Source organism: Bolinopsis microptera, chromosome 11 (genome assembly GCF_026151205.1).
Source record: "Bolinopsis microptera isolate Bmic1 chromosome 11, MBARI_Bmic_1.0, whole genome shotgun sequence".
NCBI classification, from domain to species: Eukaryota; Metazoa; Ctenophora; class Tentaculata; order Lobata; family Bolinopsidae; genus Bolinopsis; species Bolinopsis microptera.
In genome coordinates, this window is record NC_087082.1 from 4749036 (window position 1) to 4766578 (window position 17543).

General features: G+C 37.3%; 2 protein-coding genes across 2 annotated transcripts in view; both read right to left on the reverse strand.

The window, feature by feature from the left end:
- Positions 1–5834, reverse strand: part of LOC134822983 (RNA-binding protein Nova-2-like) — a 68980-nt gene extending 63146 nt beyond the window's left edge. The window contains exon 1 of the mRNA XM_063834285.1: positions 5829–5834. The gene's annotated coding sequence lies outside the window, so the exon portion shown is untranslated. The remainder of the gene's footprint in view (positions 1–5828) is intronic.
- LOC134822977 (translocating chain-associated membrane protein 1-like) overlaps positions 1–17543 on the reverse strand; it is an 80984-nt gene that overhangs the window by 10004 nt on the left and 53437 nt on the right. Inside the window, exon 2 of the mRNA XM_063834271.1 lies at positions 48–578. Coding sequence (XP_063690341.1) covers positions 48–575 — 528 coding nt within the window. The 5' untranslated portion in view covers positions 576–578. The remainder of the gene's footprint in view (positions 1–47; positions 579–17543) is intronic.

The following is a 17543-nucleotide window of genomic DNA, read 5'->3' on the forward strand; positions in this document are numbered from 1 at the left end:
ACAGGCTACAGCAGTAGCAAGGATACTTATGCAAGAACAAAACTTACGGTAGAAGAATGTCCTGAAGGAAATGACCACCTGAAGTCTGGCTTTCCTTTGTGTGTGCAAATAATTTTAGTTGTTTTCAAATCTACCCAAGATTCATTTTTACTCCGCAAATTAGCCACAATGGTCGCATTTGGTTCGCAACCAGCAATAAAGTGAGGACGCAAACCACCTCTAAAGACCTTAATGACATTCGTGAGAAGGTTAACAAGGATTCCTCCCATCAGAACAAGGTATACCGCAAGGAGAAATAGAGCTGTTTTATTTCTACCAATTTTATTTTTATGGAGAAGAAGCCATAAGATCATCAAACCAACTGCTACAACAGAGTTCACTACCACGTTAACAACACCACCGAATGTGTCTGGCAGGACTGGGTAACTTATGGTTCTATCGTCCAGATCAAAGGGTAGCATGGTTGTTGAGAAGCTGCCACCTTCGAGAAGCAGTGTGAGAAGAACAGCAAGAATGAGTAAAAGAACAGCAATTGCTCCAGAAATTAATTCTTTGCTTCTCTTTGACAAATCCATGTTCTAGGTAAATAATGAAGTATTAGTGCAGCCAAATAATGTAATGGTAGCACAGTAAAACCCTGATTTGCCATACCCTGATTTACCATAAAATGGTGATTTACTGGATACTTTCCCCCCAAAAAGTTAAGCCATTTTTCTGGAGTTAAAATGGTCCAGTGGCAACTTGGTCGTTTAGCTCCGGACAGTCTATGCAACGTCTATGCAACGTCCATGCAACAACAAAAGAACCGTCTATGCAACGTCTATGCAACGTCCCTGCAGGGACGTTGCTAAACCGGAGCTAAACGACCAACTTCCCGGTCCAGTATTTATAAAGTTATAAGGTCTGAAACATAAATGGCTGAAGTAAGTTGGTGTGAAAGATATTAAATTAAGGATTTTATTAACTGAAAATTAAATCCTGACTAGATAAGGCAGATACACCTAACAAGAAGATATCCAAGAAAAGTTGGCAGGTTTTCTTACAAAAGATTTGAAAACTGGATGATATCTCTGCATGAAACTCATCAGCCTATCAAAATAATATTCAAGATAATAAAGATGAAATTCCCTAAATTTTAAAATTTCTATTTAAAAATTATTATTACTATAGAACTCCAAATATACAAACAATCTGAATACTTTAATATACAATAAAAGATGATTAAAAACGTTTACTGCAGAACAGTGACTGATCATAAAAATTATGTATGAAAATACAATATAGTCATACCAAACTATCTGGGCACCAATCACCATACAAGTAGAGACAGTGAAATAAACAGACTGGAAAAAGATGGTCTAGTGCAATTCCACGGTAACATCCCACTTGGTGAAAATTAAAAATGTTAAGAGACACCTAAAATTTGTTCATTAGACTCTAAACCTTATAGGTCAACAAAAGTTTTTTTGTTTCATATTGTGTTAGCTTGTGATTTTTCTCATTCAAAGGAACACTACTCGGAAATGAAAAAAAATCATTCAATTTTTCAAAGGGTCATAGTTTGGGTATACTGCAATATTTATCTATGAAATTCCATACACTAAGGCATAGGCACAAGAATTAGAGCTATGCAAAGTTTCAAAACCGCTCCTCAAAAGCTAGCTGGTTGTCTAAAAAATTTCAACAACCACGGTGTTGCATCCGTCACAAAGCAAAAAAGTTTTTTCAGACTTTCCAACTACAAAACTTAACCACAAAACCAGCTCTGAGCACTATTTCTAGGTTCTGAAATGACTAAATGATGCGAATTATAAATCCTCAGAGCTCCCACTCTAAGACTCTACATTAAAAACACTTTCGACCTACAAAACTTAACTGCACAAAACAAGCTCTGAGCACTATTTCTAGGTTCTGAAATGACTAAATGATGCGAATTATAAATCCTCAGAGTTCCCACTCTACATTAAAAAAACTTTCCAGCTACAAAACTTAAGGGGGGGGGGGGGGCCAATGGATATTTTTTGTGAAACTTGATTTCGAGATAGCAGTTGACCAACAAACTAAGACCTGTGACCGAACTTTTGAGGGGGTCCCGGACCCCAACCGCCAAACGGTGCCCACGGGGCAGCCACGCCCATATTTGGTCCAAATTAGGCCCAATTTAGCCAAATACCCTGAACATGCCCAAAACCCAGATTTTAGGTGCTGTACTTGAAGCTAGTGGTCTCCTGAACTCGTATATAAAATTTCATCAAGATTGGACAAAAAATGACTGGGTTATGAGCCAAAAACCATATGCCCATATTTGGGCATACGCACCAAATTTGGTAGATTTCGTCCCATAAATTGGTCAAATATCAATATTTTTGAATGAAACTTACTTTATATGAAAGGTAAGCCTAAACTACATATTCTCTGTAAGTTACGTATAGCTTTATATCTGTTTAAATGTGGATACTAAGCCGAAAAGACCACAAAATTGAACTAAATTGCCCAAATCTTGGTTCGCTAATTATTTGACTAATTTATGGGACGAAATCTACCAAATTTGGTGCGTATGCCCAAATATGGGCATATGGTTTTTGGCTCATAACTCAGTCATTTTGTGTCCAATCTTGATGAACTTTTATATACGAGTTCAAGAGACCACTAGCTACAAGTACAGCACCTAAAATCTGGGTTTTGGGCATGTTCAGGGTATTTGGCTAAATTGGGCCTAATTTGGACCAAATATGGGCGTGGCTGCCCCGCGGGCACCGTTTGGCGGTTGGGGTCCGGGACCCCCTCAAAAGTTCGGTCACAGGTCTTAGTTTGTTGGTCAACTGCTATCTCGAAATCAAGTTTCACAAAAAAATACCCATGGCTCCCCCCTTAACAATGGACAAGGTGTGAACAGCAGAGTTACGATACCCAAAAACAGAAACATGATAACAGTGAACGAATTGTAAGAGGGTACGGCAGAAATGGTAAGTTTTATGGGAATCGGCTAGCGCGTTGCTAAGCAATATCAATGAATAGTGCAGAATACCAACATATATTAAAACCGACCGTTATATCATATTAAGATTACTGTTCATGAGGTATCCATTTCTGGATGAACCTGTTAATAATAATATTTCCTGTTCTCATTCGACACTCTCATATGACACGTGTCCCAGACAGGAAGAACACCGCTACCCCGCAAATGTGTCCGGGAGGTTTGTTGTTTAATAATATTATTTGATATATTATTATCGTTATATAACTTTAAGTAATAAACGTTGGAGACGAATGCAGGTTTACTATGCAGGTTCCCGTCTGTCCTTGAGGCCGTAGAGCAGACTGGTGTGACTGTGAGTACCGATAAAGGTGCCCACTCGAGCTCAGCTGGAGCACAGCTAGACATGATCATTCTGCGGAAAGTTATGGACGTCAGTTCGCCCAAACAATGAAGAAGGGGCTGGAAGAGTTTGAGACCGGTATTACTACAATTAGTAATACTAATTACAATTGGTAATTACAATTAGTAAACTAATTAGCACACTTTGAGTAATAGTCAATATGGGTTTGAAGTTGAAAATGTTCTAAGAAAGTTTCTACTTACTAGTACTGGGAATCTGGTAATCTGCTTTTTTTTATAACTGTGTGAAACTTATGTGCTGACTATATAAAATTTCTGGATTGACTATATTTTAATATAGAATTAGAACTGCTGCTCTTGGTACTGACAATAAAGAACTAAGACTTCTACAACTACTACTACTACTACTACATGTATGTAGACAAATCACATCGAGACAAATCAAACAAAAAGTTGAAATTTACAAAAATGAAATATGATCTTAATTCATAATCACAATTGAAATTCTTGATTTTGGAAATTATTCGCGTAACGTACCGAATAGTAAACTTCATTAATGTAGCTTCATTTGCATTTATATTCTCAGTTTCACCGGTAAACCCCTAGGTTTGCCAAGGTATAAGGTCGCAAGTGTAGTAAACTTGCTCTGAAGCAAACGGCAAACTTAAAATATATTAGACTAAGAATAAGTATGTCACTCCTCTATCATCACTTACAATATTTCAATTTGCGATAATAATCAATTAATCGACTAAAATAGCGAGTGGATAACATTTAACTAAAATCGGCAATGTATTCTAAATCTAACGATTTGACTGAAAATCAAATGTCACACATTTCTCCACTAAAGATAACCTGACTCATAGTCATTAATTCGATCGATCCACGATTGCTGATTTTGTCATGCCATAGGTTTTGTCATTGTCATCATTAGCGATACCTGCTCCGGAAGGAGTACCTCCGGGGGAGCTTCTGTAGTAGAAGCTCGGTAGTAGAGGAGACCAGCTACTAGGACTACTATGAGGAGGCCGCAGATACCGGGGATTACTATCTCCGCTACGTCGCGGTGAGGGCCTGTTGCTGCTGCTACATGGTCAACTCTGAAGAGTGGGGAGAGATCTGACTAACAGTTCAAATAATTTAGGGATGTTTACAAAAAACATTTTTTGCCGGTCAAACTAAAAAAAGAACAAGTACATATATATTAATTTCACTTACCCTCCACTGAGAGCCTTGCTAACCCCCACCACAAACTCAATTTTCTTAACCTTACCATCCAGTGCTGCAACAACAGCCTCACTTGACGGCTGCACAGTCACACTGTCATCAGGGGTGTCACATGGGGAGATCCAGACTGATACTTTAGTGTCGGAGGCATCTGAGTTTGTTATACCCACACCTGATAGTGATAGTCTGTCTCTGGTGGGACCCGGACAGTGTTAGCGGTGTGGTGATTTGTGGCACTTGGTATAAGAAAGTAAATAAAGTAAATAAGGCGACATTTTTAAACAATTTTCGGTGATTTTGTTTCTGACATTTTCAATGAAATACCTTGAGATTTTGGTGATTTGAACAATTTCCTCTTTTAGACCGTTCGCTTGGCGAAATTCTCAAATTTTACTTAGTCAACATCTGCTGCCCGGAACTTAAACTCGATCATCGTATTCAATACTGCCAATAGGGGCTGAGGTTACTGGGCGGCGCTCAGCCTGTCATTCCGCCGAATCTTTATTATTTATGTTTATGGACATAATAGCCTGGGGTCCCCAGGTAAGGGCTGAGGATGAGATGAAAGTCAGTTATACATGCGAGTGTAACAACAAGCATACAAAACCAAGCATAAAGTCTACACAATCAAGTTGACGTATCTTTACATCAATTATGCATGATAAAGGATCATATTGTGAGACTTACGGGTGAGGGTGACAGCAAAGATAGGCTGGGACGGAGTCCCGAGACCCTTGTCGTTTTTACCGGTAACAGTGATACCGTACAGGGTGGATGGAGACACAGTGTCTCCTATTGTGATGGACGTTGTGTCTGTTGTCATGCAGCACGTGTTCTGTTCCAATCCTTACTTTTCCGTCGTACTTTCCGTACTGAAACAGTCGGGTTAAAGTGAGGATTACCGGCATTAAGTGGAGAAGTTCATCCGCCTTTTTCATTTTTGTGTTATTGAGAAATGAGGATTAAGAAAATAAACATAGTGGTGCTGATTTTGGCAAATGGCCAGACGCTATCTGCAAATAGGAAGGGGTATATTCTAGTTCGTTCTATTATTGTTGTTATCGAAAAACCCATCTTTATGGATTATGGCACTAATTATCAGGGCACCCCATGACTACAATTTGCCCATACCTGGCAACCTCCAATCCGATTATCCAATTCGAGGACAAAATAAGAAATACATGAACCAGATTTTATTGCACTGTTTTGAAAAAGAAGACAGAGTTGAAAAACAGGTTTCGATACGCACTTAATTGAATTTCTCAATAAATGTTGGCCATGCAAATTGCAAAGCCGCAGCCTATTTTCTAAACAAGACTCATCTAACATAGTTAGAGGGAATGTTTGCCCTCAACTCATTGTTGAACACAATCTCACGTGCAAGAGTGAGACTATGCTGAGTAGGTGAAACGCGGGTACTGGGACGGTAGCCGTGGTGTGTGTGGGCGGCAGACAGGATGACGTCATCAAAGAACTGAAGTAGATAAGAAGTAGATAAGAAACTTACCCTGACTTCATATTGGATGGCGGTGTTAGTGTCAATAGGGGGTCTCCACATGATTTCGAGAGAGGCAATATGACGCTCTTTCACATATGTACAACACTGTTACACTTACAGGGCCTGGTGCAAGTGGGATAAACAATTAGTGGTTAGATTATGTTTCAGGATTTATAGATTGTTGGCTTATTGACAATTTTCTCTCATATCCTGATAAAAATTGTTTATTTTATATTTCTGTCATGGCGTGTGCTGTAGATTTGAGCACAAGCCAGAATAAAGGGAAATTGTTATAACTGACCTAGATTCGACGGTACAAGCAGTGTAGGATTGTGTGGAGATGTACTTGGGTCATTGTACTGCAACTGAGAACTTGTACGCCTTGAACTTGGGCAGCTGAAAATTATTATATTTAGTTGAAAGTTCAATGACAAAACAGTGTGATACAAAATTTTATGGCAATTCCATTGTTTAGACGAAAATTTTAATCAAGAAATAAAAAATTTGGTTTAATTACCTAACCGGGATATAGGTTTACATTTAATTTCCAGGAATGAACTAGATGAATTTCTGAATTGTGTACACTGTACAGTTCTTGTCACCTTCCTTTTTTAGATAAAGGTTAACCTTCGATTTAAATGGCGATTGATATCATTGTGTATTATTCACGAAACACAAACTGAAATTCAAGCATTGTATGAATTTCGGTTTTTGTTTCTTGAATTGTAGAAAATAATTCAAAGAATGCACCTTTTCTTTTTTTCTGAAAATGAATATTGATAGTATAGTACATTTTAAAATATTAAAACCTTATTCTTGTTTCTTTATGTTTTACATCTAAAGTATTTCTTATCTTTAAAAACCTCAAGGCGAACGTAATTTTTCCGTAAAAAAGTAAGAAAAATGTAATCAGACAGAAGCTGTGAATGTATAGTTATGGTTGATAACATCTTACTGATAACAATTCTAAAAACAGTTGCCAAGTATTTTTCAAGATTTATCTTTGCGGTCATATCAACGTTTCTGGCAGGAGACCAGAGGTTTGGTTTATGGGATCCGCATCCAACTTATTTAGACACTGAGCCCAGCCATAGCCATAACTAGCCATGACCTTACGGAACTAGTCTGAAGATACTCGTTTTCTAAACTTGCAGAATATTGTGACAGGAAATAGGAATCAGGGTACAAACATACCGGTTTAGCAAGTTTTCACTTTTCATAATCCGGAAATTATGATCAGAATGTTTAGGCTTCTTCAGATATATATTTCTGCAGGTAATTTGAAAATAACCTCATCGGGACAAATTTACGAATAATAAGCCCCCATGTACCCCATATCTTAGGTATGTGGGAAGGGAGAGAGAGAGGGAGGGAGCATGTTTTTTATCATGCGAGGGAGGGAGGGAGGGATCAGGGAGGGAGGGAGGGAGGGAGGGAGGGAGGGAGGGAAGGAGGGAGGGAGGGAGGGAGGGAGGGAGGGAGGGAGGGAGGGAGGGAGGGAGGGAGGGAGGGAGGGAGGGAGGGAGGGAGGGAGGGAGGGAGGGAGGGAGGGAGGGAGGGAGGGAGGGAGGGAGGGAGGGAGGGAGGGAGGGAAGGAGGGAGGGAGGGAGGGAGGGAGGGAGGGAGGGAGGGAGGGAGGGAGGGAGGGAGGGAGGGAGGGAGGGAGGGAGGGAGGGAGGGAGGGGGGGGAGGGAGGGAGGGAGGGAGAATCATGGTTTAGTTTGGGATAAGAAATGGCGGTTTTCGGAAAAATTTCCATATTTTCGTCCCGAAATCAGGTCACCAGAATGTCTCGTAAGGTAGTTAGTTAAATTATGATATAGTGAAGGAACGGGTATATGCCTCATAGAATGGCTAGCCTCACAGAATGGCCAAATTTGTAAATGTTTTTGTAACTAATTTTTTTTATAAGACTGGTAGGTTTTGTGGATACCATATGAAACAAAAGTCTTCTGGCAACACTTCCTGTGGTGAAATTATTAACTAGGACCATATTTTCTGACATAAATATGACTGTTTATGTAGAAATTTTGAGCACTGAAAATTTGTTTTCAAATTTTTGAACTAAGCTTGCATTTTGGTGAGAACTTCTGGCACCAGTATGACGGAAGATGTCTAAAGAATAGTATTCATCAAACAAAACGAACATTGTTCAATATAGGAAGAAAAAAATGCTAAAATGGCTACACGCCTCACAAAATGGCCAAAATATGCCTCACAAAATTTGTTTTCAAATTTTTGAACTAAGTTTGCATTTTGATGAGAACTTCTGGCACCAGTATGACAGAAGATGTTTAAAGAATAGTATTCATCAAAAAAAACGAACATTGTTCAATATAGGAAGAAAAAAACGCTAAAATGGCTACACGCCTCACAAAACGGCCAAAATATGCCTCACAAAATGGCCAAAATTTAAAACTCCTTTTATTGATGCAGACATGTTAGTTTTGATGGTCTAAAGTATTCACAAGCTATTTATTATACAATAACACCCCAGATGGAGTGTTTTTACAGCCGAATGAAGGTTATAAATCATGAAATCAGGGAATATGAACAAAATGGCCATTTTTGGTGTAGGAAATTATGCCCTTTTTATTCAGTTCTAAGAAATTTCACCTATATAGGGGTGTTAACAAGGCATATTTATACCAGCAGCATGCCTGAAACAAGAGCCAAAGGTTTTAGAAAAATAAAATTTTCTCGTTTTCATTTTTTTTGGACATTTTGTGAGGCTTTTTTTTGTTTGTGAAATAATTTTTCACAGCTCAGTTTTTTCGTGAGTTTTAGGTTATTACCCCATTCCTTAATAGGTTTTCTAACAACGTGTGGTGATAGAAATTTAAAAAGTATCTCCATCAACAAATTATAGAAATTCAGATTTGGCCATTCTGTGAGGCATGTTTTTTTGGAGGAAGATTTTCCGGCCAATATTTCTCAAAGAAAAAATGGTTATGAGATTAAATCAACCCCCGGGAAGAAAAATATGAGTGTCAACTTAGCTTCTTATGAGAAAAAAACTGGAATAAAGTGTGTTTTGTGATTTTGAGAGACCTTTCTTTTTTTGGCCATTCTGTGAGGCATATACCCGTAGTGAAATTATGTAAAGAGACCTGAAGTGCCGGTGGTTTCAAAATAAAAAATCTCTTATCTTTGATGGGCTGTGATTATGTAGCAATGCCAATGAATGCTGAAATAATGATCATATTTGAATTTTGATACATACCAACAACACACGCGTTTTTAATAGTTGAATAGTATCGTATCAAACTTAAATTTTATTTCATTAACAATTTGTGATTTCATTTTTAAATTTATCCAGGGGTTCGACAGTCAATTTCAGCATCAACAATAAACACCGAAAGACCTAAATTGTCTACCTTAATCGGACATAATTGTCACGGACAATTTTTCACGCTCATGTATGGCGGCCGAGATGGCTCAACAAAATTTTCACTGAAATTTTGAATTAAAAAATTAATTATACAATTTAATTAATCACAAAATAAAAACGATTTTGAATTTGATTTGTAAAATGATTTTTAAATTTAAATAAAAAACGATTTTCGATATTGAAATTGAAAACGATTCTCATTTTGAAAACGATTTTGAGTTTGATTTTGATTTCAATTTTGATTTTGATTTTGAAAACGATATTGATTTTGATTTTGAAAACGATATTGATTTTGATTTTTAAAACGATATTGGTTTTGATTTTTAAAACGATATTGATTTTGATTTTTAAAACGATATTGATTTTGATTTTGAAATTTGAAAACAATATTGACTTTGATTTCGAAAACGATATTGATTTTGATTTTGAAAACCATTTTGATTTTGATTTTGAAAACCATTTTGATTTTGAAAATGATTTTTTTTTGCCCGTGGCGGCCGAGATGGCTCACCGGCCGAAATGGCCCAGCTAGCTAATTAGCTGTATCGGATTTATGTTCCGGGGTATTTGGAACAGGTTTAGGGGTTTAAATAGTTAGTACCTGTCCCAAACCATCAGAAAAATAAAGTTTCGACCTCCCAACCACCAACCCACTCAGGCCACTCCCAGGGGCCAGGCCCATCCCAAAATAGCTGAAATCCAGGTCAAATCCCATACAAATCCAGACAGAGAATCTTTAACCCTGTATGAGATTTATGTTCCCGGGTAGCACAAGTATTGGTGGTTAAGAGTAGAAGGGGATTACCCTTTATGACTCACTAATTTCTAGAGGGGATTTCTATAGAGGGAGTACAGTTTATGACTCACTAATTTCTAGAAGAGATTTCAAGAGAGTGAGTACAGTTTATGAGTCACTAATTTCTAGATGAGATTTCTAAAAGGGATTTCTAGAGGAGAGGTTACTAGCTATAACTCACCATTTTATAACTCACTCTTAAAATTTCTCCTTCCAATTAATATTGAAAAAATTTAATACAAAGCTGGTCAACGATGGAATCTCATCGTTTTGTTCAAAAACTACGAGTTAGTGTTTGAGTTTATCACAACAAAGACAGCTATATTAAGTCTGTTAATTACTGAGGGAGCAAAGCCCTCCCCATTCCCACCCCAGGCAATAAATCTAATCAAACACAACTCGTTCCTTTGTATTAGACATTCCATTAACTTGTTAATTGCTGTAAGACTGTAGGAGGCAAACCTATCCTCATTCCTCAACAAACACAGCTATGTTTTCTAATCAAACACACTTAACTCCCTTGTTATGTTGAACCGTCGTCTGCTATTTCACTCTTGCAATCTATGATAGTGTTCGAAAAAATTTAATACAAAGCTGGTCAACGATGGAATCTCATCGTTTTGTTCAAAAACTTCGAGTTAGTGTTTGAGTTTATCACAACAAAGACAGCTATATTAAGTCTGTTAATTACTGAGGGAGCAAAGCCCTCCCCATTCCCACCCCAGGCAATAAATCTAATCAAACACAACTCGTTCCTTTGTATTACACATTCCATTAACTTGTTAATTGCTGTAAGACTGTAGGAGGCAAACCTATCCTCATTCCTCAACAAACACAGCTATGTTTTCTAATCAAACACACTTAACTCCCTTGTTATGTTGAACCGTCGTCTGCTATTTCACTCTTGCAATCTATGATAGTGTTCACCCCTCAAATGCTTCATCACAATAGATCACTCCTTTGTTTTGTTCAAAAACTTTGAGTTAGTGTTTGAGTTTATCACAACAAAGACAGCTATATTAAGTCTGTCAATTACTGAGGGAACAAAGCCCTCCCCATTCCCACCCCAGACAATAAGTTTAATCAAACACAACTCGCTCTTTTCAAATGCACATTCCACTGATCTGTTCATAACCAGAGAACAAAGCCCTTTTCCAGTTCAGATCAGGATCAAAAGATCTGGAACGATAACAATTCCTCAGACAATAAGTCTAATCAAACACTACCTGCTCTTTTCAAATGTACACTCCACTGATCTGTTAATTACCAGAGAACAAAGCTCTTTTCCAGTTCAGACGAGAATCAAAAGATCTGGATCGATAACAACAAGTCTAATCAAACTCAACTCGCTGAAATGTACACTCCATTGTTCTGTTAACTACCGAGGAGCAAAGCCCACACCAACTGCAGATCAAACACCCAGAGCAATGACAATGAATTCCGCTAAAACAAAGAAACTTTCATTACTATATACCCCAATGTTCACTGCCGAGAAACTTCAGTTCCCTATTTCTTCAGTTTAGTTCTTGCTAAGAACAAACTTCAATTCCCTTTCGAATTTTAACTATATAATTCACGTATACTGTTGAAAAAACATAGTTACTCGTTTTCATTATATATTTTGCCGCTTCATATGAAGTAAGATGTAAAACTTAACCTTCATTTGATTATCGATTAAATGATTTATATTCTATTAGATAGGATGCTCGTGGCTGGGAAAGTAACGTTTCTTTCTTCTCCGGCGGAGAACAACAGAGTTACTATTGTCGTTGAGGATACGGAGGGAGTCGAAAGTTCGTTCACGATATTTAAATCCACGCTACCAATCGGCTTGGAGGTTAGTACCTTACTCGGGATTATTATAACCGGGATAAAGTGGTGGGTTTTGGAAGATTCCGCCATATTTTTCCCGGTCAAAAATTTTACCAGTCATAAAAAAACCCGCCGACTCAGATTATGGGGTTCCAAGGGGGTGGTGATCATTATATTTTACCTGAAGTCTCATATGTGCTAGAGAAGACTTTTGAAGCAGTGGATGGAGGGCTGTAACTTTATTGGCGGTTGCTACCATAATTTCGTTATAAAAATCACAATTTGGTTATAGAAATCAGATTTCAGGGTGGACCGTGATTCTCACTTTTCTTGCCCATGAAGTGAGTAAACTGTGCTACTATTTCATGGTCCACGGTGGATTGATTACTGGAGCAGTTGAATATGCAAAGCCAAGACGTTCCCCAATACCAAGCGGTGGGCAGGAAATTAAGCTCCGGCTGACCTTCAGAGCAGTAGCCCCATTAGCGGACAAAATGAAAGTCTTGTTAAGACAACAATACAACTTCGAATTTGACGGTCAGCAGCAGGGGGATATCAATAATGATAATGGAGGGGACATTAGCGATAATGAGAATGAGAATACGCTTTAATGAAGATTTGACTTATTATTGCTTAGATTTATTTTCCTTTAAATAGACGTGTCTTTTTTTTCTATTTCTGAGTAATATCAATAACTGTAAATTGAAACAACTTCTTTAACAAGTAACAAAAACAGAAATTTCGGTTGAAAATTTTTTGACCTCTGAAAAAAAACTTGAAAGGTCGGCCACCGGTAAATACATGACCGGGATAATTTGGCGGGTTTTGGGAAAGTCCGCCATATTTTTCCCGGTTATTAATTTTCCCAGTCATAAATTAACCCGCTATAATAATATTCCCGAGTAAGGTAGTACAAGTACCTCTAGCTTACGATGGTGTTATCATAGTTGCTGTTGTTAAGTAAACGAGATAGAAATCTGGTCTAACCGTGACATTTGATTAAGCAGTTGAACTTTTTCAAAGCTTTTTACATCTGTGGTGCTTTATAACTTTACGATATGAAGGTTTAATCATATAAACTTTTCAACCTCTCATCTAATTGCATTGATATCGTCATGAACAAATAACAAAAATTGATAATATCAACAGAAGGGTAGTACGGTGGAAGTAAAGACGCTGATGGAAACCCGTAATGGGAAATGGTACAAGAACGTGGTTGGGGTTTTTATAGTTGTTGAATCTGAGACACCCGAATCATTTCCAGTAACCACCACCACCAACCCTGTGAAGGGTGCAAAAAAAAACGGTGTGAAGAGACCGGCATCAAAACCTGTAAGTCTTTTAAACTTACCTAACTCATTCTATCTAATTAATTGTAAAAACCAAGCTTTTAATATGTAACCTTGTAAACTGTAAAGGTTATTCGTGTATAACTTTAACACCAGAGAAGGAAGTTTAAAACTAAGCAGTGTTCTAAAAAACAGCGGTTGTATTGTAAATAACGTATTCAAATTCTACAGAAGTTGAGTGGTAAGCAGAAACCAAGCTCAAGCGGGAAGCATATGATGCAGGTCCCGGATCTATTGAGTGGTAAGCAGAAACCAAGCTCAAGCGGGAAGCATATGATGCAGGTCCCGGATCTAGTTGACTGGGAAAGTCTATTAAATGTAAGTAACTGAAACCCTAACTCTTCTGTTAAGTAACATTAATTACCTAGCTATAAAACTACTTGATGAAATAGAGTTATAAAAAAAATTTTTAAAAACAATTCATAGAATATTTATTAAACTGATTTTCACCACAGGAGACAGATTAACCACCACCGTTGAGAGGGAGATCGTGAGGGATGTCAGGGAGAAGCTTTCCTAAATCGCCCTTGACTTCGAGCAGAGGGAGCAGTATCCACGAGACTCCTACAACTCCAGCATGAAGCAACTCCAGCATGAAGCGCGTTCACATCGTGAGGGACCTACACGCTATCAGTCCAACACAAGTTTCCATTCGTTACCCTCCTCTAGAAGATGAGGTTCCTCTGTAAAAAAAAAAAAAAAAAAAAAAAAAAAAAATAAAAAAAAAAAATTGTACACCTAGCAACCTCCGGCTTTGGAACTACAGTTGATTCACGATGTCAATCCTTCGCAGCTCGGTGAGGCACAGTGGTGCATCTCGCTGATCTACCGAAGATAGAATTGCGAGAAGAATTATTTGATGCGCGGCGCGACCCAGTAGTGCATCGCGCTACAAGAACTACAGCTCCACGAACTACTGTCCCCTTTGTGGGCGTCCTCTTTTTTAGTTTAATAATAAACTGTAGATTTTATTATTGCTTTCTTTTGAATAGATTTTTTCTTTTATAGATACTCAACCAGATCTCCAAACTTTGGATGACATTCTGACATTCATAAATGAATAACGAAATAAAGAAATGAAATTAATAACGAAATGATGATTAAAAACTATGTGAAACAAACAATAAACGTTCTGAACAGCTTTTGAAAATGAGTTGGTTGCTATAAAGATAATCAATTGAGAATTGTAAGCTTACTAAACTAAAAGATTTTAAAAAAGAAGCTGGAAAAACAGTGAATATAATGAAATCAATTATGAAATGACATTTTAATCATTGCTGTTGGTTGATATAAAGGTAATCAATCGAGAATTGTAAGCCTTAGTCTTAAACTAAAAGATTTAAAAAAAGAAGCTGGAAATACAGTTGAATCGATTTTTTAATCAGTGAAATTGTATACTATATTAACATCTGACAATGTCAGAGTACGTTATCTTTTCCGAAGAATACTGAGAAAATGAAAAACAGTGAATATAATGAAATCAATTATGAAATCAATAAAGAAACAAATAAATGAAATTAATAACGAAATGATGATTAAAAACTATGTGAAACAAACAATAAACGTTCTGAACAGCTTTTGAAAATGCGTGAAATATTGATTAATGATAATATGAAAGAAACAACTACCAATATCAATCTATATTCTGTTTCCGAGTGAATAATGATTAACAATACTGTTATATATAAATCAAATCTTCAGAGTTGCTTTCCTATTGGACAACCCTGGTGTATGGTGACTAGCAACTCTGTACTGTAGCTAAAGACAATTTCTTATTGCTAGTAGTGGCACCGCTACCAGTGGTGTAGTTATTTGGTTTGATGAAAAGGGTACAAAGTGAGTGCTCTCACTAAAGAAAAATCCTGCTAGAAGAGAACTCTCTTCAAACAATTATAAATAACAAAATAACGAAATGATGGTTAAAAACTGTGTAAAATAAAAACAACAACTGATTGATTATTGAAAATGTAAAACAAATAAGTATGGTTACTGATAAAAAAATAAAAAACGAGTGTGCTCAGTATTGCCAGCTCTCGCAGATCTGTTCTAAAACGGTGAATGAGGCTAGTTTTGGACTGGTACACTCCATTTAAAATGAAAAATAACGATAACTAGTATTGATGATGAATAAAATCAAATCAAGCATGAATATAATGAAATCAATTATGAAATGAATAAAGAAACAAATAAATGAAATTAATAACGAAATGATGCAGATCAATTACGTATTGCTAGTAGCGGCACCACTACCAGTCGGTGTAGTTATTTGGTTTGATGAAAAGGGTACAAAGTGAGTGCTCTCACTAAAGAAAAATCCTGCTAGAAGAGAACTATCTTCAAACAATTACAAATAACAACAAATGATTGATTATTGAAAATGTAAAACAAATACAAGCTAGCATGTCTAGTATACAGGTTAAACGAGCGTTTGGAGGTCTAATTCAGGAGTTCAAAATAACATATGTGATGGAGGACGTTACACCTGAAGTGGGAGTTCATCATTATTTTGAACACTTCATCAAGGGGCTTCTACATGCTGCTAGAAGGAAGTTTAGTTGTTTTAAATTTTACGTTACTTGTGAGGGTGTTATTCAGGTAATAGTTTTTTAAGATTTAACTTTCTTTAGTAACTTCTTTGAATCTCGAAGTGTTAGCATAAGTTGATAAACTTGCAAAAGAAAACCAAGTCGTTAACGTACACTTAGAAGTCATCACTTTTGATTTATTTTAAGTTTAGTATACAAAAATATAACTAGGTTAATTAACTTCAGAGAAGCGTTGAAGAGGAAGAAGTTGTTTATGGTTTTCGTTCAACATAACAAGGGAGTTAAGTGTGTTTGATTAGAAAACATAGCTGTGTTTGTTGAGGAATGAGGATAGGTTTGCCTCCTACAGTCTTACAGCAATTAACAAGTTAATGGAATGTCTAATACAAAGGAACGAGTTGTGTTTGATTAGATTTATTGCCTGGGGTGGGAATGGGGAGGGCTTTGCTCCCTCAGTAATTAACAGACTTAATATAGCTGTCTTTGTTGTGATAAACTCAAACACTAACTCGTAGTTTTTGAACAAAACGATGAGATTCCATCGTTGACCAGCTTTGTATTAAATTTTTTCAATATTAATTGGAAGGAGAAATTTTAAGAGTGAGTTATAAAATGGTGAGTTATAGCTAGTAACCTCTCCTCTAGAAATCCCTTTTAGAAATCTCATCTAGAAATTAGTGACTCATAAACTGTACTCACTCTCTTGAAATCTCTTCTAGAAATTAGTGAGTCATAAACTGTACTCCCTCTATAGAAATCCCCTCTAGAAATTAGTGAGTCATAAAGGGTAATCCCCTTCTACTGTTAAGTAACTAGTAACTGTCGTAAAGTTACAGGTCCATAATATGAAACACGGTGGTGGTATAATACCCAACGTATGTAATATTACTTTTGCCCTAAGCCCCCCCCCCCCCCCCCCCCCCCCCCCCCCCCCCCCCCCCCCCCCCCCCCCCCCCCCACCTCAAGATGTCAAAACTAGGTTTTAATGATGGTTTACGACTGTTACTAGTTACTTAACCACCAAAACTTGCGCCACCTACCCGGGAACATAAATCTCATACAGGGGTTAAGATTCTCAGTCTGGATTTGTATGGGATTTGACCTGGATTTCAGCTATTTTGGGATGGGCGTGGCCCCTGGGAGTGGCCTGAGTGGGTTGGGAGGTCGAAACTTGATTTTTCTAATGGTTTGGGACAGGTACTAACTATTCAAACTCCTAAACCTGTTCCAAATACCCCGGAACATAAATCCCCTACAGGGGTAAAGATTTTCAATCTTGATTTGACCTGGATTTCAGCTATTTTGGGATGGGCGTGGCCCCTGGGAGTGGCCTGAGTGGGTTGGGAGGTCGAAACTTTATTTTTCTGATGGTTTGGAACAGGTATTTATATCCCGCTCATATTAGCAACTAGTAACCAAAAATGGTACTAGCTACTAATGTCAGAGCGGCTGTCCAAACAAAAATAAAAATATAATAATTTAGAATTCTCCAACAAAAAATTCTCATTTTCCTTTAAACTGCTTATTAGTAACATTAACGTCTAAAAACTATATTAACATATTATACGACAGACATGGTGGTAC